This window comes from Aedes albopictus, chromosome 3 (genome assembly GCF_035046485.1).
Source record: "Aedes albopictus strain Foshan chromosome 3, AalbF5, whole genome shotgun sequence".
In the NCBI taxonomy this organism is placed as follows: domain Eukaryota; kingdom Metazoa; phylum Arthropoda; class Insecta; order Diptera; family Culicidae; genus Aedes; species Aedes albopictus.
In genome coordinates, this window is record NC_085138.1 from 68,676,334 (window position 1) to 68,689,605 (window position 13,272).

General features: G+C 41.2%; 1 protein-coding gene across 1 annotated transcript in view; it reads left to right on the forward strand.

Annotated features, from left to right (window-relative positions):
- The first annotated feature begins 1,700 nt into the window (after positions 1-1,700).
- The window catches only part of LOC134290234 (uncharacterized protein K02A2.6-like), a 63,110-nt gene continuing 51,538 nt past the window's right edge, over positions 1,701-13,272 (forward strand). The window contains exons 1-5 of the mRNA XM_062857307.1: positions 1,701-1,827; positions 2,563-3,794; positions 5,189-5,635; positions 5,802-6,020; positions 6,457-7,917. Coding sequence (XP_062713291.1) covers positions 1,812-1,827; positions 2,563-3,794; positions 5,189-5,635; positions 5,802-6,020; positions 6,457-7,917 — 3,375 coding nt within the window. The 5' untranslated portion in view covers positions 1,701-1,811. The remainder of the gene's footprint in view (positions 1,828-2,562; positions 3,795-5,188; positions 5,636-5,801; positions 6,021-6,456; positions 7,918-13,272) is intronic.

Genomic DNA, 13,272 nt, shown 5'->3' on the forward strand with positions numbered 1-13,272 from the left:
GTGTGAGCGAAACAACACTGGAGAAATCAAACTACCTAATTTTTGGGTCGCTTTTACTCAAAGCTGAGTATATCGAATAAACTAGTTACCCAAAATTAGGTTGTTTTCCCTCTTTCCCTCACCGATGTTGTCAAAAACAAACAGAGATGCATCTACCCAACGGGGGTCCTTGAGCCCAATAAGCCAATTTTGGGTAAAAGCAGGTTTACTCAAATTTGGGTTGAATGAGGGGGGGTCTTGGGTTGAATTTACCTACTCTTAAGTAAATGTTTTTGCTGGAGGTGAAGGCAATTTACCTAGTGTGAGTTTAATCGATTTACTCAAATTTGGCTTATTGGGCCGAACTATGGGATTGCGTCAAAAGAACTCAATTTTGGGTAGTTTGGCGGTTCCGGGTACAGCTGGTCGTGTTGCACGACGCTTGGGCGTGTTTGCGGGCGGCGAAAACCTGCAACGGCTTGTGCGGTTCTGTGTCGATCAGGCAGGGGGATGACAAAGGGCCAGAATCATCTACCCAGCATTCAATTCAACATGGCGTCCAATGTTTTTGTTTTGATTGTTTTTGAGTAATGGAAAAAAATGCGCTAGAAACATCGACACTGCTTCGCTGCTACATATAATATTGTGCAAAGTGATAAAGAAAGAGAAACAATCATCAAAAACAACGATTTCGTTTGAAATGTGTAATTTCCGAAATAAGCACTAGCAACACACGAGCCACACACCCGAAAATCAGGAGCAAGTTAGGGTAAACCGACCAGAAAGTGGGTACCAAAACGCGCCGTACCAAAAATGATGTTGGGTGGAGCGGCGATGTACCGAGTTTGACAGCCGTGTCACCCCACTGCGATCAGGCGACACCGGATCGGTTGACAGAGTACCACAGTGGCGACGAGAAGTGGATTACCAGATTACCTACGCGTGCCAAATAAATCGATTTTTCGAAGAAGGAAAGTGATGATTATCGAAAGATTTGTTTACTTTTAGATACTGTTTTGATGAGTTTGGTAAGTGTTGGAAGATTGCTGTTAAAAGCACTGCTCCCGGAGAGCGATTCCCATGTAACAAAACTAGCTGAATAACAGTTTCTTAAGCTAAAGTTTGCTTAAGAGTTGTTTGTTCCACTCTTGTACAGCAAAAATGTTTGTTGGGTTATATAACTGATGGTCCCGGAAACCGTAAACATGTGAGGCGGCTTGTGTATAGCACGGCGCAGCTCCCGGAGAGCGATCAAAATAATGGTGGTCCCGGAGACCGTTGGCCATTGAGGCTGTTGGTGCAAAGCCAGTTCTGCTCCCGGAGAGCGATCGAAATAATGGTGGTCTCGGAGACCGTATCCACAAGAAACGGCTGATGCAAGACACAGAGCAGCTCCTGGAGAGCGTGGGAAAATTGAAGTCAAAGGCGCATACTGTGAGTTGGAGGGTCTGAAAAAAAAAATACGGTTCCTAACAGAAGAACGAACGAAAGGATTTGATGCAGACTCACCCGAGGACTAACCCTACTCGAGTTGCGCAAATGGTACAAACTGCAGCCTAATGCGGCTAGAGTAAACCTGGAAAAAAGGTCGGCTGTGTAGTATCTAACCCTAGTAACCAACCCTATTCAGTATCATGTATTACCTTGAAGTATATACCCCTATTAACTGATACTGTACCTATATGTATATTGATGTACATTGGTGTGTGAAGAGGAGAATAATAAAGAAGTCGGGACGCGTGCTAAGGCAGTCAATCGAGGTAAAAGGTTTTTCTTCAAATACCATTATTCCGGATATTCCTCGATACTACAATTTGGCGACGAGGAGTAAAATGGCGAGTCAATTTGGTAAGTATTTCAGCACAAGTTCTCAGAAAAAGATATGAAGTGGATCAGTCGCTTAAATGCGGGAAAAATTGGTCTGATCCCACTCTGCGATAGAGCAGGTAACGGTAGTTAATGTTGAAATGGTTCAGTCGCTTAAATGCGGTTCGGAAATGTCTGAATCCATTCTGCGAAAGAGCAGGAATGAACGAAAAATAATGACGAAAATGGTTAATTGCTTCAATGCGGAAAATGTAGTTACATAACCCCTGTTGTGAGAAAAAAAGGAGGGCAGGCATTGCCGGAATGTGTAAATGTATTTGTGAGAAGGAAAAACTTTTCGGAAAAGAGTTTGTCTAGAGTGTGTACCACCGTTCTGGTGTGTAGTGTGAGGTTGAAATATAAGCAACGATGATTTGTATGCGTAGTACTGGCATGAGAGAGAACACAATCACATACAGTGTTATCGAATATGCGTTGGAAGAAATGACGTCATCATACACAAAGCTATTTTTCGCTCCGTGTGTTTTGTGCTAACCTTCAATCTCGCTCCGTTGACTTGAGTTGATTCTGATAGCCGTGTAGTTGTAGATGAACTGTCAAAAGTATAATAATGTTTACATCGGAAAACAGATTTTTTTGTGGAGAACTATCTAAAGTGTTTCGTGAGGTATTTTGTAGTAGAGTTTTTTCGAAATTGTTTAGAGTGCTCGGAATAGATTGATATTAACGCCGTGGTTGTGTTTTGATCAATTGCAGATATGATCCGCTCGCTGGGACTGCAGCTGCAGATGTTCGATTACGCTGCCCACACCGATGATGTTGGTATCGAGTGGAAGAAGTGGCTGAGATCGTTCGAAACGATGATTCGCGCCAGCCGAATCGAGGACGAAGATTGGAAGAAGGATTTGTTGCTCCATTATGCGGGGCCAAGCGTCCAACAACTTTTCGACACACTACCGGAGCCGGCTGGAGTTGAGATGCGCGGTCCATTACTCAATATCGAGAATTACACCCCCAACATGACAAGTTACGAGGAGGCACGAGCAAGATTGAATGAATTCTTTCTGCCTAAGGAAAATTCCACATATGAGCGTCATTTACTGCGCCAAATGAAGCAGAAAACAGGCGAAAGTATTGATGCATTCACCATTCGGTTGCGCGTGCAGGCAGAACGATGTGGATTTGGTGACCGAATGGAAGAAAACATCAAGGACCAGATCATCCAAAATTGTCAGTCAGCCACACTGCGGCGAGATTTGTTGAAAAGAGGAGACGCAAGCCTGGAGGAAGTCCTCAGCGTTGCGAAGATTTTCGAAACGGTCGCTCAACAAGAGAAATCGTTTGCCGCAGGAGAAGTTCCAAAACCGGCCTTCAACGAAGTAAACAAAATCGATGCCAAACCATATGCAGCCAAGCGGAAGCGTTTTGCCGAAGCGACAACATTTGATTGCCACCATTGCGGATACATTGGACATTTAGCAAAGGACGCGATGTGCCCTGCGAAAGGTAAGACGTGCAACAGATGTGGCGGAAAAGATCACTTTGCGAAAAAGTGTCGCAAGGACAGGCAGAGGAACCGGTCAGACAGCAACCGGTGGATGGGAAGTCAGCGGAACATGAGCCGAGACAACAACCTCGACAACCAGAATGCTGCTGCCGATTCGGACGTAGTGAAACACATTGTTGATGAGAACACCGAATACGTTTTCAACGTGACTACGAGCGATAGCGATGGTGAAATCCCGTGCGAGATTGGTGGCGTCGTTATGTCTGCAGTGATTGATTCCGGTTCGAAACATAACTTGTTGTGCCAGGACGATTGGGAGAAATTGAAAACCAACAAGGTGGTCGTGTCTAATCAACGCCGAGAGTCGACGAAAGTGTTTAAAGCGTACGGAGGACAACCTCTGCCATTGGTTGGTGTGTTCACTGCCATGGTCAAGATGGGAAATAAAAGCGATCTGGCAGAATTTTATGTTTCAGACTCTGTAAGTGTAGGTTCTGTCCGTGTCAGTGTAGTCAAAGAACGTCTGTATTGTTGTTGTGTCTTTTTGTTGATGATCTGTTGTATTGTTTGTTTTGTGTAACCGTTCAACTGTGCTGTTTCGAAAATGTAATTAAGTTCTTTCGTTTTTCCTGTTTCACTAAGTGGAAGTGTCTGCATTCGGTGTACTTCCACTTAGTGAAACAGGAAAAACGAAAGAACTTAATTACATTTTCGAAACAGCACAGTTGAACGGTTACACAAAACAAACAATACAACAGATCATCAACAAAAAGACACAACAACAATACAGACGTTCTTTGACTACACTGACACGGACAGAACCTACACTTAAACGGATAACTGTGAACTACAACAATGACACCAAAAAACTCCGACCAATTCTCAGAAAGTTTGGTTTTGAATTAGTTTTCACAAGCAAAGCTAACCAACTTCAAACTCTCTTAGGATCTACGAAAGACCCGTTGGACAACTTAACAAAATCTGGTGTTTACAAAGTAACATGTAATCACTGTGACAAAATATACATAGGACAAACAAAACGCACACTCAACACACGATTCAAAGAACACATTACGGAAGTATCAAAAGCACACAAAGACACAGACAAGGGACTCATTCATCATTTTAAATCTAAAGTTGCTGAACATATTTTCAATGAAGGACATTTTATGAATACTTCAAATATTAAACTCTTACGACACATTACAAACCCATGGAAACTTGATGTTGCAGAAAGTTTAGAAATTTACAAACAAAACAATAAAAAACTACTTAACAAGGATCAGGGCAATGGGTACACGTGGCTGTTTAAATTTTTACCTAACACACACAAAACATTACACAATACACAAAACACAAATTGACTACCTACCAAATCGGCAGGAAAAAATAACACAACAAACACCAATTGACTACCTACCAAATCGGTAGGAATTTTCCTAGCTTTAGGTATCTTATTGACACCCTGTTTTCTAACAGGCAGATACACCCCCTTTTTTACAAATATGTACCTACAATTTTGTACCTACATTTTTATACCTACACTTTTACCCACACACGTACCTACACATACACTCCTAGTATAAATACCACTACGAATGCGAGGTTTTCTTCAGTCGAGCACTTGACACTGAAGAAGTCTGTAAGTCACAGACGAAATAGGCCTATCTGTCCGAAGATAAGCACAGTAGTAGAATTAAAAGGAATTTGCTCGTCCTTTCTAGTTTTTCTTTAAAAGAGTTATTCATTTTTTATTTTCTTTTGCAAAAGTAAAGTATTAGTGAGGTGTTTTTAAATTAAACTAGAGTCTGAAGTAACAAGTTCTACTAAAAGCTCTAAAGTAATAGTAAAGAATTTTATGTCATAAAAGGAAAGGGCAAAATTCTTATCGGCCGCGACACGGCAATGGCTATGGGAGTCTTGCGAATTGAAGTTCCAGTTAACGAAGTCAGCACTGCACGTGGCAAGTTGGGGACGATCAGAGACATCATCGTCGACATTCCGATAAAACCTGACATTGCACCTGTTATTCAACCGTACCGACGCGTACCAGTTGCGCTGGAAAAGATGGTAGACAAGAAGATCGAAGAGCTGCTTAATCAGGGCGTTATCGAGCCAGTAAACGGACCAGCCAAGTGGGTTTCACCTGTCGTCGTTGTGCCCAAGGGAACAGACGATGTTCGCATTTGCGTTGACATGCGACGGGCCAATGAAGCGGTGGAAAGAGAAAATCATCCGTTGCCGACATTCGAGGACTTTCTTCCGCATTTGTCGAAGGCAAAGGTGTTTTCTCGCTTGGACGTCAAGACTGCTTTTCATCAGGTAGGCTGAGGTTCTGTTGTCAGAATCGATTTCGACATTTATATTCGTTTTTTATTATATTTTGATGTTGATTTCGGCATTGATGGACGTTTAACTGAATTACTCCCATCAATTAATTCATATAAATAAATGTTTCCAACACACAATAAGAAGTGTTTGATTTTAGGTTGAAATTTCGGACCAATCACGTGATATCACGACTTTTATTACGCGCAAAGGATTATTCCGCTATACTCGACTGATGTTTGGAATTAATTGCGCTCCAGAACTGTTCCAAAAGTCGATGGAACAGGTTCTCAGCGGATGTGAAGGTTGCTTAGTATTCATCGATGACGTCATCGTGTTTGGGTCAGACCAAAAGGAGCATGACATGCGTCTGGAGAAGGTTCGTCTCAGACTCCAGGAGAGGAACGTTGCACTTAACCGTTATGTGGCCGGCAAACTTTTTGCTTTTTTCTACACCGTGTATTTTAAATGGGTGCTGGGTACCCGGGTACCCTGCCGGCCACATAAGGGTTAATGAAGACAAGTGTATTTACGGAGTGAACGAAGTTGAATTCTTGGGTCATGTCTTGTCAGAAGATGGAATCAAACCAGGTGTAGACAAGCTGGAGTCAATTCGCAATTTCCGAGAGCCAAGATCCGCAGAAGAAATTAGAAGTTTTCTCGGTCTGGTCAACTACGTGGGGAAGTTTATTCCTGATTTGGCCACACTGACCCATCCTTTACGACAACTAACGATTCAGGGGCAAAAATTCCTTTGGGGGCGAGATCAGCAGCTCGCGTTTAATAACCTGAAAGCTCACATGGTTGACCCGAAGACGCTTGGTTATTTCGATGATGATGACCGTACACAACTGGTGGCTGACGCAAGCCCAGTCGGTTTGGGCGCTGTACTCATACAAGTAAACGACCACGGACCCAGGATCATCGCGTATGCTAGCAAGAGCTTGTCTGATGTAGAAAAACGGTACGCCCAAATCGAAAAAGAAGCTTTGACTCTCGTATGGGCGGTGGAACGGTTCCACTTTTATTTGTATGGCCGGACGTTTGAATTGATCACCGATCACAAACCCCTGGAGACGATATTCGGAGCTCGTTCTAAGCCGTGCGCGAGGATCGAAAGATGGGTTGTTCGATTGCAGGCTTACAAAGGAAAAGTTATATACAGACCAGGTAAAACAAACATCGCTGACCCGTTATCGCGACTGGCAATTACAGCAGATACAACAGGTATAACGTTCGATGAATGCGCGGAACATTATGTGCAATGGGTAGCATCGAATGCAATGCCTGTAGCGCTAAAGATAAAAGAAATAGAGCTTGCATCGGAAACGGATAACTCGATCCAGTCAGTTCGTGTTGCGCTGCCCCAAGGAGTGTGGTCAGATGACGCGTCAGCGTTCAAACTGTTCGAGACCGAACTTTGCTTTGCTGGGAAGATTCTTCTACGTGGTAATAGAATGGTGATCCCGGAATGTTTGAGGAAGCAAACCTTGGACCTGGCTCACGAGGGTCACCCGGGCATGACAGTTATGAAGCAAAGACTGCGAGCGAAGGTGTGGTGGCCGAAGTTGGATGCTCAGGTTGAACAGCATGTCAAAAACTGCAGGGGATGCATGTTAGTAGCTGCACCTTCTGCTCCGGAACCGATGAAACGTAGAGAATTACCGTCAAGCCCATGGCAACATGTCGCTGTTGATTTTCTTGGTCCACTGCCTTCGGGTCATTACTTATTTGTTGTAGTTGACTATTTCAGTCGCTACATAGAGATTGAAGTCATGAAGAAGACGGATTCTAAAGAAACTATTAAGAGATTGGAATCCATTTTTGCCCGATGCGGCCTACCGCTGTCAGTAACGGCCGACAACGGTCCCCAATTCGCGAGTGAGGAGTTTCGAGTATACTGTGAGTCAAATAACATTAAACTGATCAGCACCACTCCTTACTGGCCACAACAGAACGGCGAAGTTGAACGTCAAAATCGTTCAATTTTGAAAAGACTAACGATTAGTCAAGCCATGGACACGGACTGGGTTGAGGAGATGAATAAATATTTACTCATGTATCGTTCAACACCACATACAACGACGAAAAGGACGCCCTCCGAAATGCTTTTTGGGTACAATATCCGTGATAAGCTTCCATCCATTTATCAACCCAAAGAAGTAGATGAGGAATTGATTGATCGCGACAAAGAGATGAAAGAAAAGGGTAAGCTATATGCCGATGAACGGCGGAACGCTAAGCTTAATCCTATTGCAGAAGGCGATGACGTTTTAGTAAAGAAAATGACCAAACCAAACAAATTGGCGCCAACTTTTGAGCCAGAAACGTTCAAAGTCATCAAAAGGAAAGGCGGGGATGTTATAGTCGCTTCAGAGGCTGGTAATAAGTACCGAAGACATGTGACTCATCTACAGCGGTATCCGAAGCAATCTGAGTCAGATTCGTCTCTAAAATCATCAGATATGAATGACAACTCTAATGGTATTTACTTAGCGAATGTTCATCTTATATTCAACATAATCATCAACAAATGATTTGTCTTTAGCAGGTACTTCCCACGACAATTCTGGAGGACAAGCTAGGAGCTCAGCCGAACGATTTGGAACTCGACGAGCTATTCGGCAACCGGCCTACATGCAGGACTACGTGCGGGCCATCCGAGAGTATTGAAATCTGGAAAACAATCAAATTTATATGAAACTAAAAAAAAAGGGAAAGTGAATGTAGTATCTAACCCTAGTAACCAACCCTATTCAGTATCATGTATTACCTTGAAGTATATACCCCTATTAACTGATACTGTACCTATATGTATATTGATGTACATTGGTGTGTGAAGAGGAGAATAATAAAGAAGTCGGGACGCGTGCTAAGGCAGTCAATCGAGGTAAAAGGTTTTTCTTCAAATACCATTATTCCGGATATTCCTCGATACTACAGGCTGGGGTAAATTTAATTCTGGAGAATGAGGGTAGCATGTCCAAATTGCTGAACTATGGGAGGATGGTTCAATTGGTTTGCTGGAAATGGGGTGTCTTTGTAAATAAACTCCGCGTAAACTGGTGTCTGAAGGAGTGCCAAAAAAATGAACGATTTTGTTAATTCGGTGGAGCTTCCTGTGATTGGAGGATCAAAACAGAATGTTTTTGGAATTTTACTCAAGGAAGAGTGATTTCCAGGTTTCTAGCGATGGACATGGGTTTAGTTACAAAGTTAACAGGAAGGCCCATATAGTCGAGGCGGTAAACGCGCGGGTAATTGGCAAGACCATGCTGAGGGTGACGGGTTCGATTCCCAGTCGGTCCAAGAACTGTTCCTAATGGAAGTTGTTCAAATGCAAAATGACGGAGGAGGCTCTCAGTTGATAACTGTGGAAGTGCTCATAGAACACTGATCTAAGAAATATACTCTGTCCTAGTGGAAACGTTGTGCCAAGAGGAGGAAGCAAAGATAATTGTGCAAGACTGAGTCTTCAGTTATTCTAGTGATTACGTTTGGAACGTAAAAATACTGTGATTGTAGAGTTCGACACTCAATGTGACCGACGATCGTAACAGATGAGAATACATGATGATTTGCATGGCATGTCGGACCATTGTGCATACCAAACGGAATACAAATGCTTGTAACGGTAGAAGGGGAAGTCCTTAAATCATCGCTTAAGGAAATGTACACTTATGGTTAGTTTCTACTTAATAAGTATTGTGCAAGAGGATAGGACAAATAATAGTCAAGTTATGATTCCGTCTCAAAATTACTTGAGCAGCTCGCAGACGGCAAGTAAGGAAATAGTGTAACACCGGTAACGCTTCCAGTGCAACATTCGTTCTATTATTTCGATATGAAAAGTGACATTTCTGTCCGTATTGCTGTCAAATTTACTAGGGAAAAATGAGAAATTTTACTTGAGCGCTCTATTTGGTAACAGGAAACTTAGCTTAAAGCAAAAGGACCGAGTTGTATTCCAGTAGTGGGAGCATGAAAAACAAGTACATAGAGGATATGGTTGAAAGATATGACGATCATTGGTTTGGTGAACAAGGCTTCACAGTTCAAATCTTTACATGAAACGATGGAATGTGAAAGATGTACTGCTGTGTGTGAAATCTGAAATAAACTGTATGAACATTTGATTTAGGCGTTATAAAAAATGCTTCGAATCATTTGATGGTTCCAAGGATTGCGATGCATGTTTCGCAGTTAATTACCACAAATTTCACTCAATTGCACTTGGCGATCTAAGGGTCACCATAACCATTGATGTGAAATAGCGCAAAAGTCACCGCAGTACCAAACTACAAGTACTGGTCAGTTGAAATAAACGAAGGCTATATAAGCAACGTTAGAGACGTGAATGGATTGAACTATAGAGATAAGTGACATTTCTACTCACGAACACTAGCGTGAATTTTTCCATACACAAAAATGCACGCTAATTCAAAGGCTATTCAGATTGCATATGCAAATATTACCCAATTGATTTGGGTAAAACGGCTAAATAATGATAAAACTAACAACCGGGGTAAGAGTGCATATATTTTCCCCCAAGTTTCACAACTACATCTACAAAAGAGACACGCACACATTTGAACGTGAATACCACTATAGTTGAAACATACCTCGGACCTCGTATGTAGGAAATGAATATATTGTTTAGAGATGCCATAGCACTGGTATCTGACTTACCGAAAGAAATATCATCTCACAAGACAGTCATAAAACGTAAATTTGAAACTGGGTTTATAAAAATAAAAACCGTGTACCTGATTTTGATGAAATGCTGCATTTGAATTTGATGATATAAGATTCTGATGAATAAACATCTCTTCTCGTAGAGAAAGGGAGATGTGGTATCCTGTGTGATTTAATAATAATAATCGTATATCTTGTGGTTTGTGTTAATATTCACACGAAGTAATTGGTTGAGATTTAGAGTGTTTGCTTTGTGTGTGAGCGAAACAACACTATAGACTGTTTCAGAAATTATAAATACACTTTGTTTATTAAATTAAATGAACTGTTCTAATGATTTTTACCGACTTCTTTCAGAGTATAGCATATTGTACTCCATTTTTTTATATTTCCTTTCAATTGTCTTGATATTTTGAAGAACAGTCGAGTTCTCTTACAAATAACTTCATTTTTCAAATTTGCATTTGCACAAAGGTGTTTTTTAATGATTTCAACATATTTATCACTAAATACAAAAAAATATCTAAATGTTTATCACATTCGCTTTCTCAACAAGTTGTCTAAGGAATGCCTTGATCAAAATTAGGGAAAAATGGATATCGGAGATCAAGTTTCTTATTTTTTAAGGTTTTCTACGGAACATAAGAACTACCACACAGTTTCTTAGCTTTCCCGAACGCATTTAATCTAAACCAACTTATTTTTTCAGCTCATTCGATCCTTCAGATGGCAAAGCATGTCATGCCATAAAAACGAATGCAGTAAGCAGTAATTGAGACATTCGTTTGCTTAACGTTTGTTGCTACTGGTGTTGTTGAGAAATTTGAAACAAAAAATTTTGTTTTGAGAAGGCCCATAATGGTGGTTCTTGATCAAATATTCCAGTAAAAATTACTCTTACCAATGGAGAAATATCTTTGTTTATCGATACAGCAATTTGTATTGTGTTTGGAAATAAAATATTTTATCTGTGAGATTTTTTTCTTTTCTATTATGCTACATTTTTTGACCACTTTGTGCAACTTCAAATTTTGATCATCTAGTTTACAGAGCCGTATTTTTCAACTTTTACTCGAAACATCAACAAAATTGGTATTATTTGCTTCGTTAGCATGTTTTCTATAATAGCTAGAAGAAACTTTTATGGATATTGTGCTCAAATTGAAATGGCAGTTAATCGTTAGTGTATTTATAATTTCTGAAATAGTCTATACAGCTGGTCGTGTTGCACGACGCTTGGGCGTGTTTGCGGGCGGCGAAAACCTGCAACGGCTTGTGCGGTTCTGTGTCGATCAGGCGACACCGGATCGGTTGACAGAGTACCACAGGTCGTATGTGCTTTTGTCGATTAAAAATTCGATCAGTTGGATTCGATTATTATAGCGAAACCCTTTGGAATTGAACCAAGTTCATACATACAGCAGAATCCTCACAAAACAGGCTTTCCGTTTCATCATTCAAAGTCTCCAAAATATTTTCCATATTGCTACAATAAAAAAAATAAACTGATCGAATTTTATATCGACAGAAGCACATGCGACCTATTCAAATCGAGCTCCAGAATTGATTTGAATTTTTGAACATGGCTAGATACTGTGCCTGTCTGATCGTGTTTCAAAAATCAAGTCAATCGGGTTAAAATTGACTGAGTTACAGCAGCAAGTGCCCAAAATAGGTGCTCCTGCCTAAATGGTCCCAGACCCTACATCATGTTTTCCATTTTGGGCTACCCTAGGTTTTATCGGCCTAAATCCAAAACTACTTAGAATTAATATAGTTCCATTGTTTGATTGTTAGAAATTTGTATGGGATTTTGACGTTTTTTGGCCTTGTTGGTATAATTTCTGTAAGAGTGAAAGAGAAAAAAAAATATTAATGCAGCCAATTCATTTCCAGCGATGGAAGAATGGCCAGGTACCCATACAAGGTAAAGAGCTGAAATTAGTCCTCGATTTGAGTTCGACAAGCGAAAACTATCTTTGACCTGGAGTTGGCCGAAGCAAGTGCTTTAATAGCAGCCTGGCTATCTGAACAGAAGTATATTACTTTGCCCATTACGTGCTGCTGAAGTGTCGATTGCACTCCGCACACAAGAGCAAAGATTTCGGCCTGAAAAACGGTGCAGTATCTACCAAGTGAGTAAGACTGATACAACCTTAGCTCACGAGAATAAACACCAGCACCTGCTCGGTCTTCGGGAAGGGAGCCATCAGTGTAACATACGATGCCGTCTGAAATACTTTTTTTACAGATAGCCAAATGTCCACTCTTCCCGGGAAGGGAATTTCGTGAAAAATGTCCTATATGGTAAATTTCAAGCAATTGTAAGATTGTAATTGTAAGAGCAATATTGGCCGAACAACAGTTATGTAAATCCATTTGATAAACTTGGGTTTTAGACCCCAAGAAGTACCAAAGGTTCGCCGGCATTACCCGAAGGCCATACAAGCTTTCTTGATTCTGAACTCAATGTGAGGTGTCCAGGAAAGCATGGAATCAAGAATGGCTCCAACGTACTTTACCTGTTCAGTCACATCAATTTCAGAATCAAAGAGACGCAAAGCTCAAACGCCATTACGATTTCGTATTTCCATAAAAAGAACAATAGATGTTTTACTCGGATTTACCGAAAGGCCATATTGGCGACAATAATCCCCAACTACCTGAAGGGCACTTTGCATCAGGTCGAAAGGGTGGTGATACACATGCCAACTAACAATGTTAAGTAGTCGTCGGCAAAACCATAAGTAGGATAACCGCTATTATTGAGTTGGCTCAATAGCGAATCTGCTACGAGATTCCACAAAAGCGGTGACAAGACTCCCCCTTAGGGGCATCCACAAACACTCAATTTCCTAATCCCTGCTAGACCCAATGTCGTGAAGAGATATCGGTTTTTGAGCATTTGATGAATCCAATTGGAAATTATTGGAGAT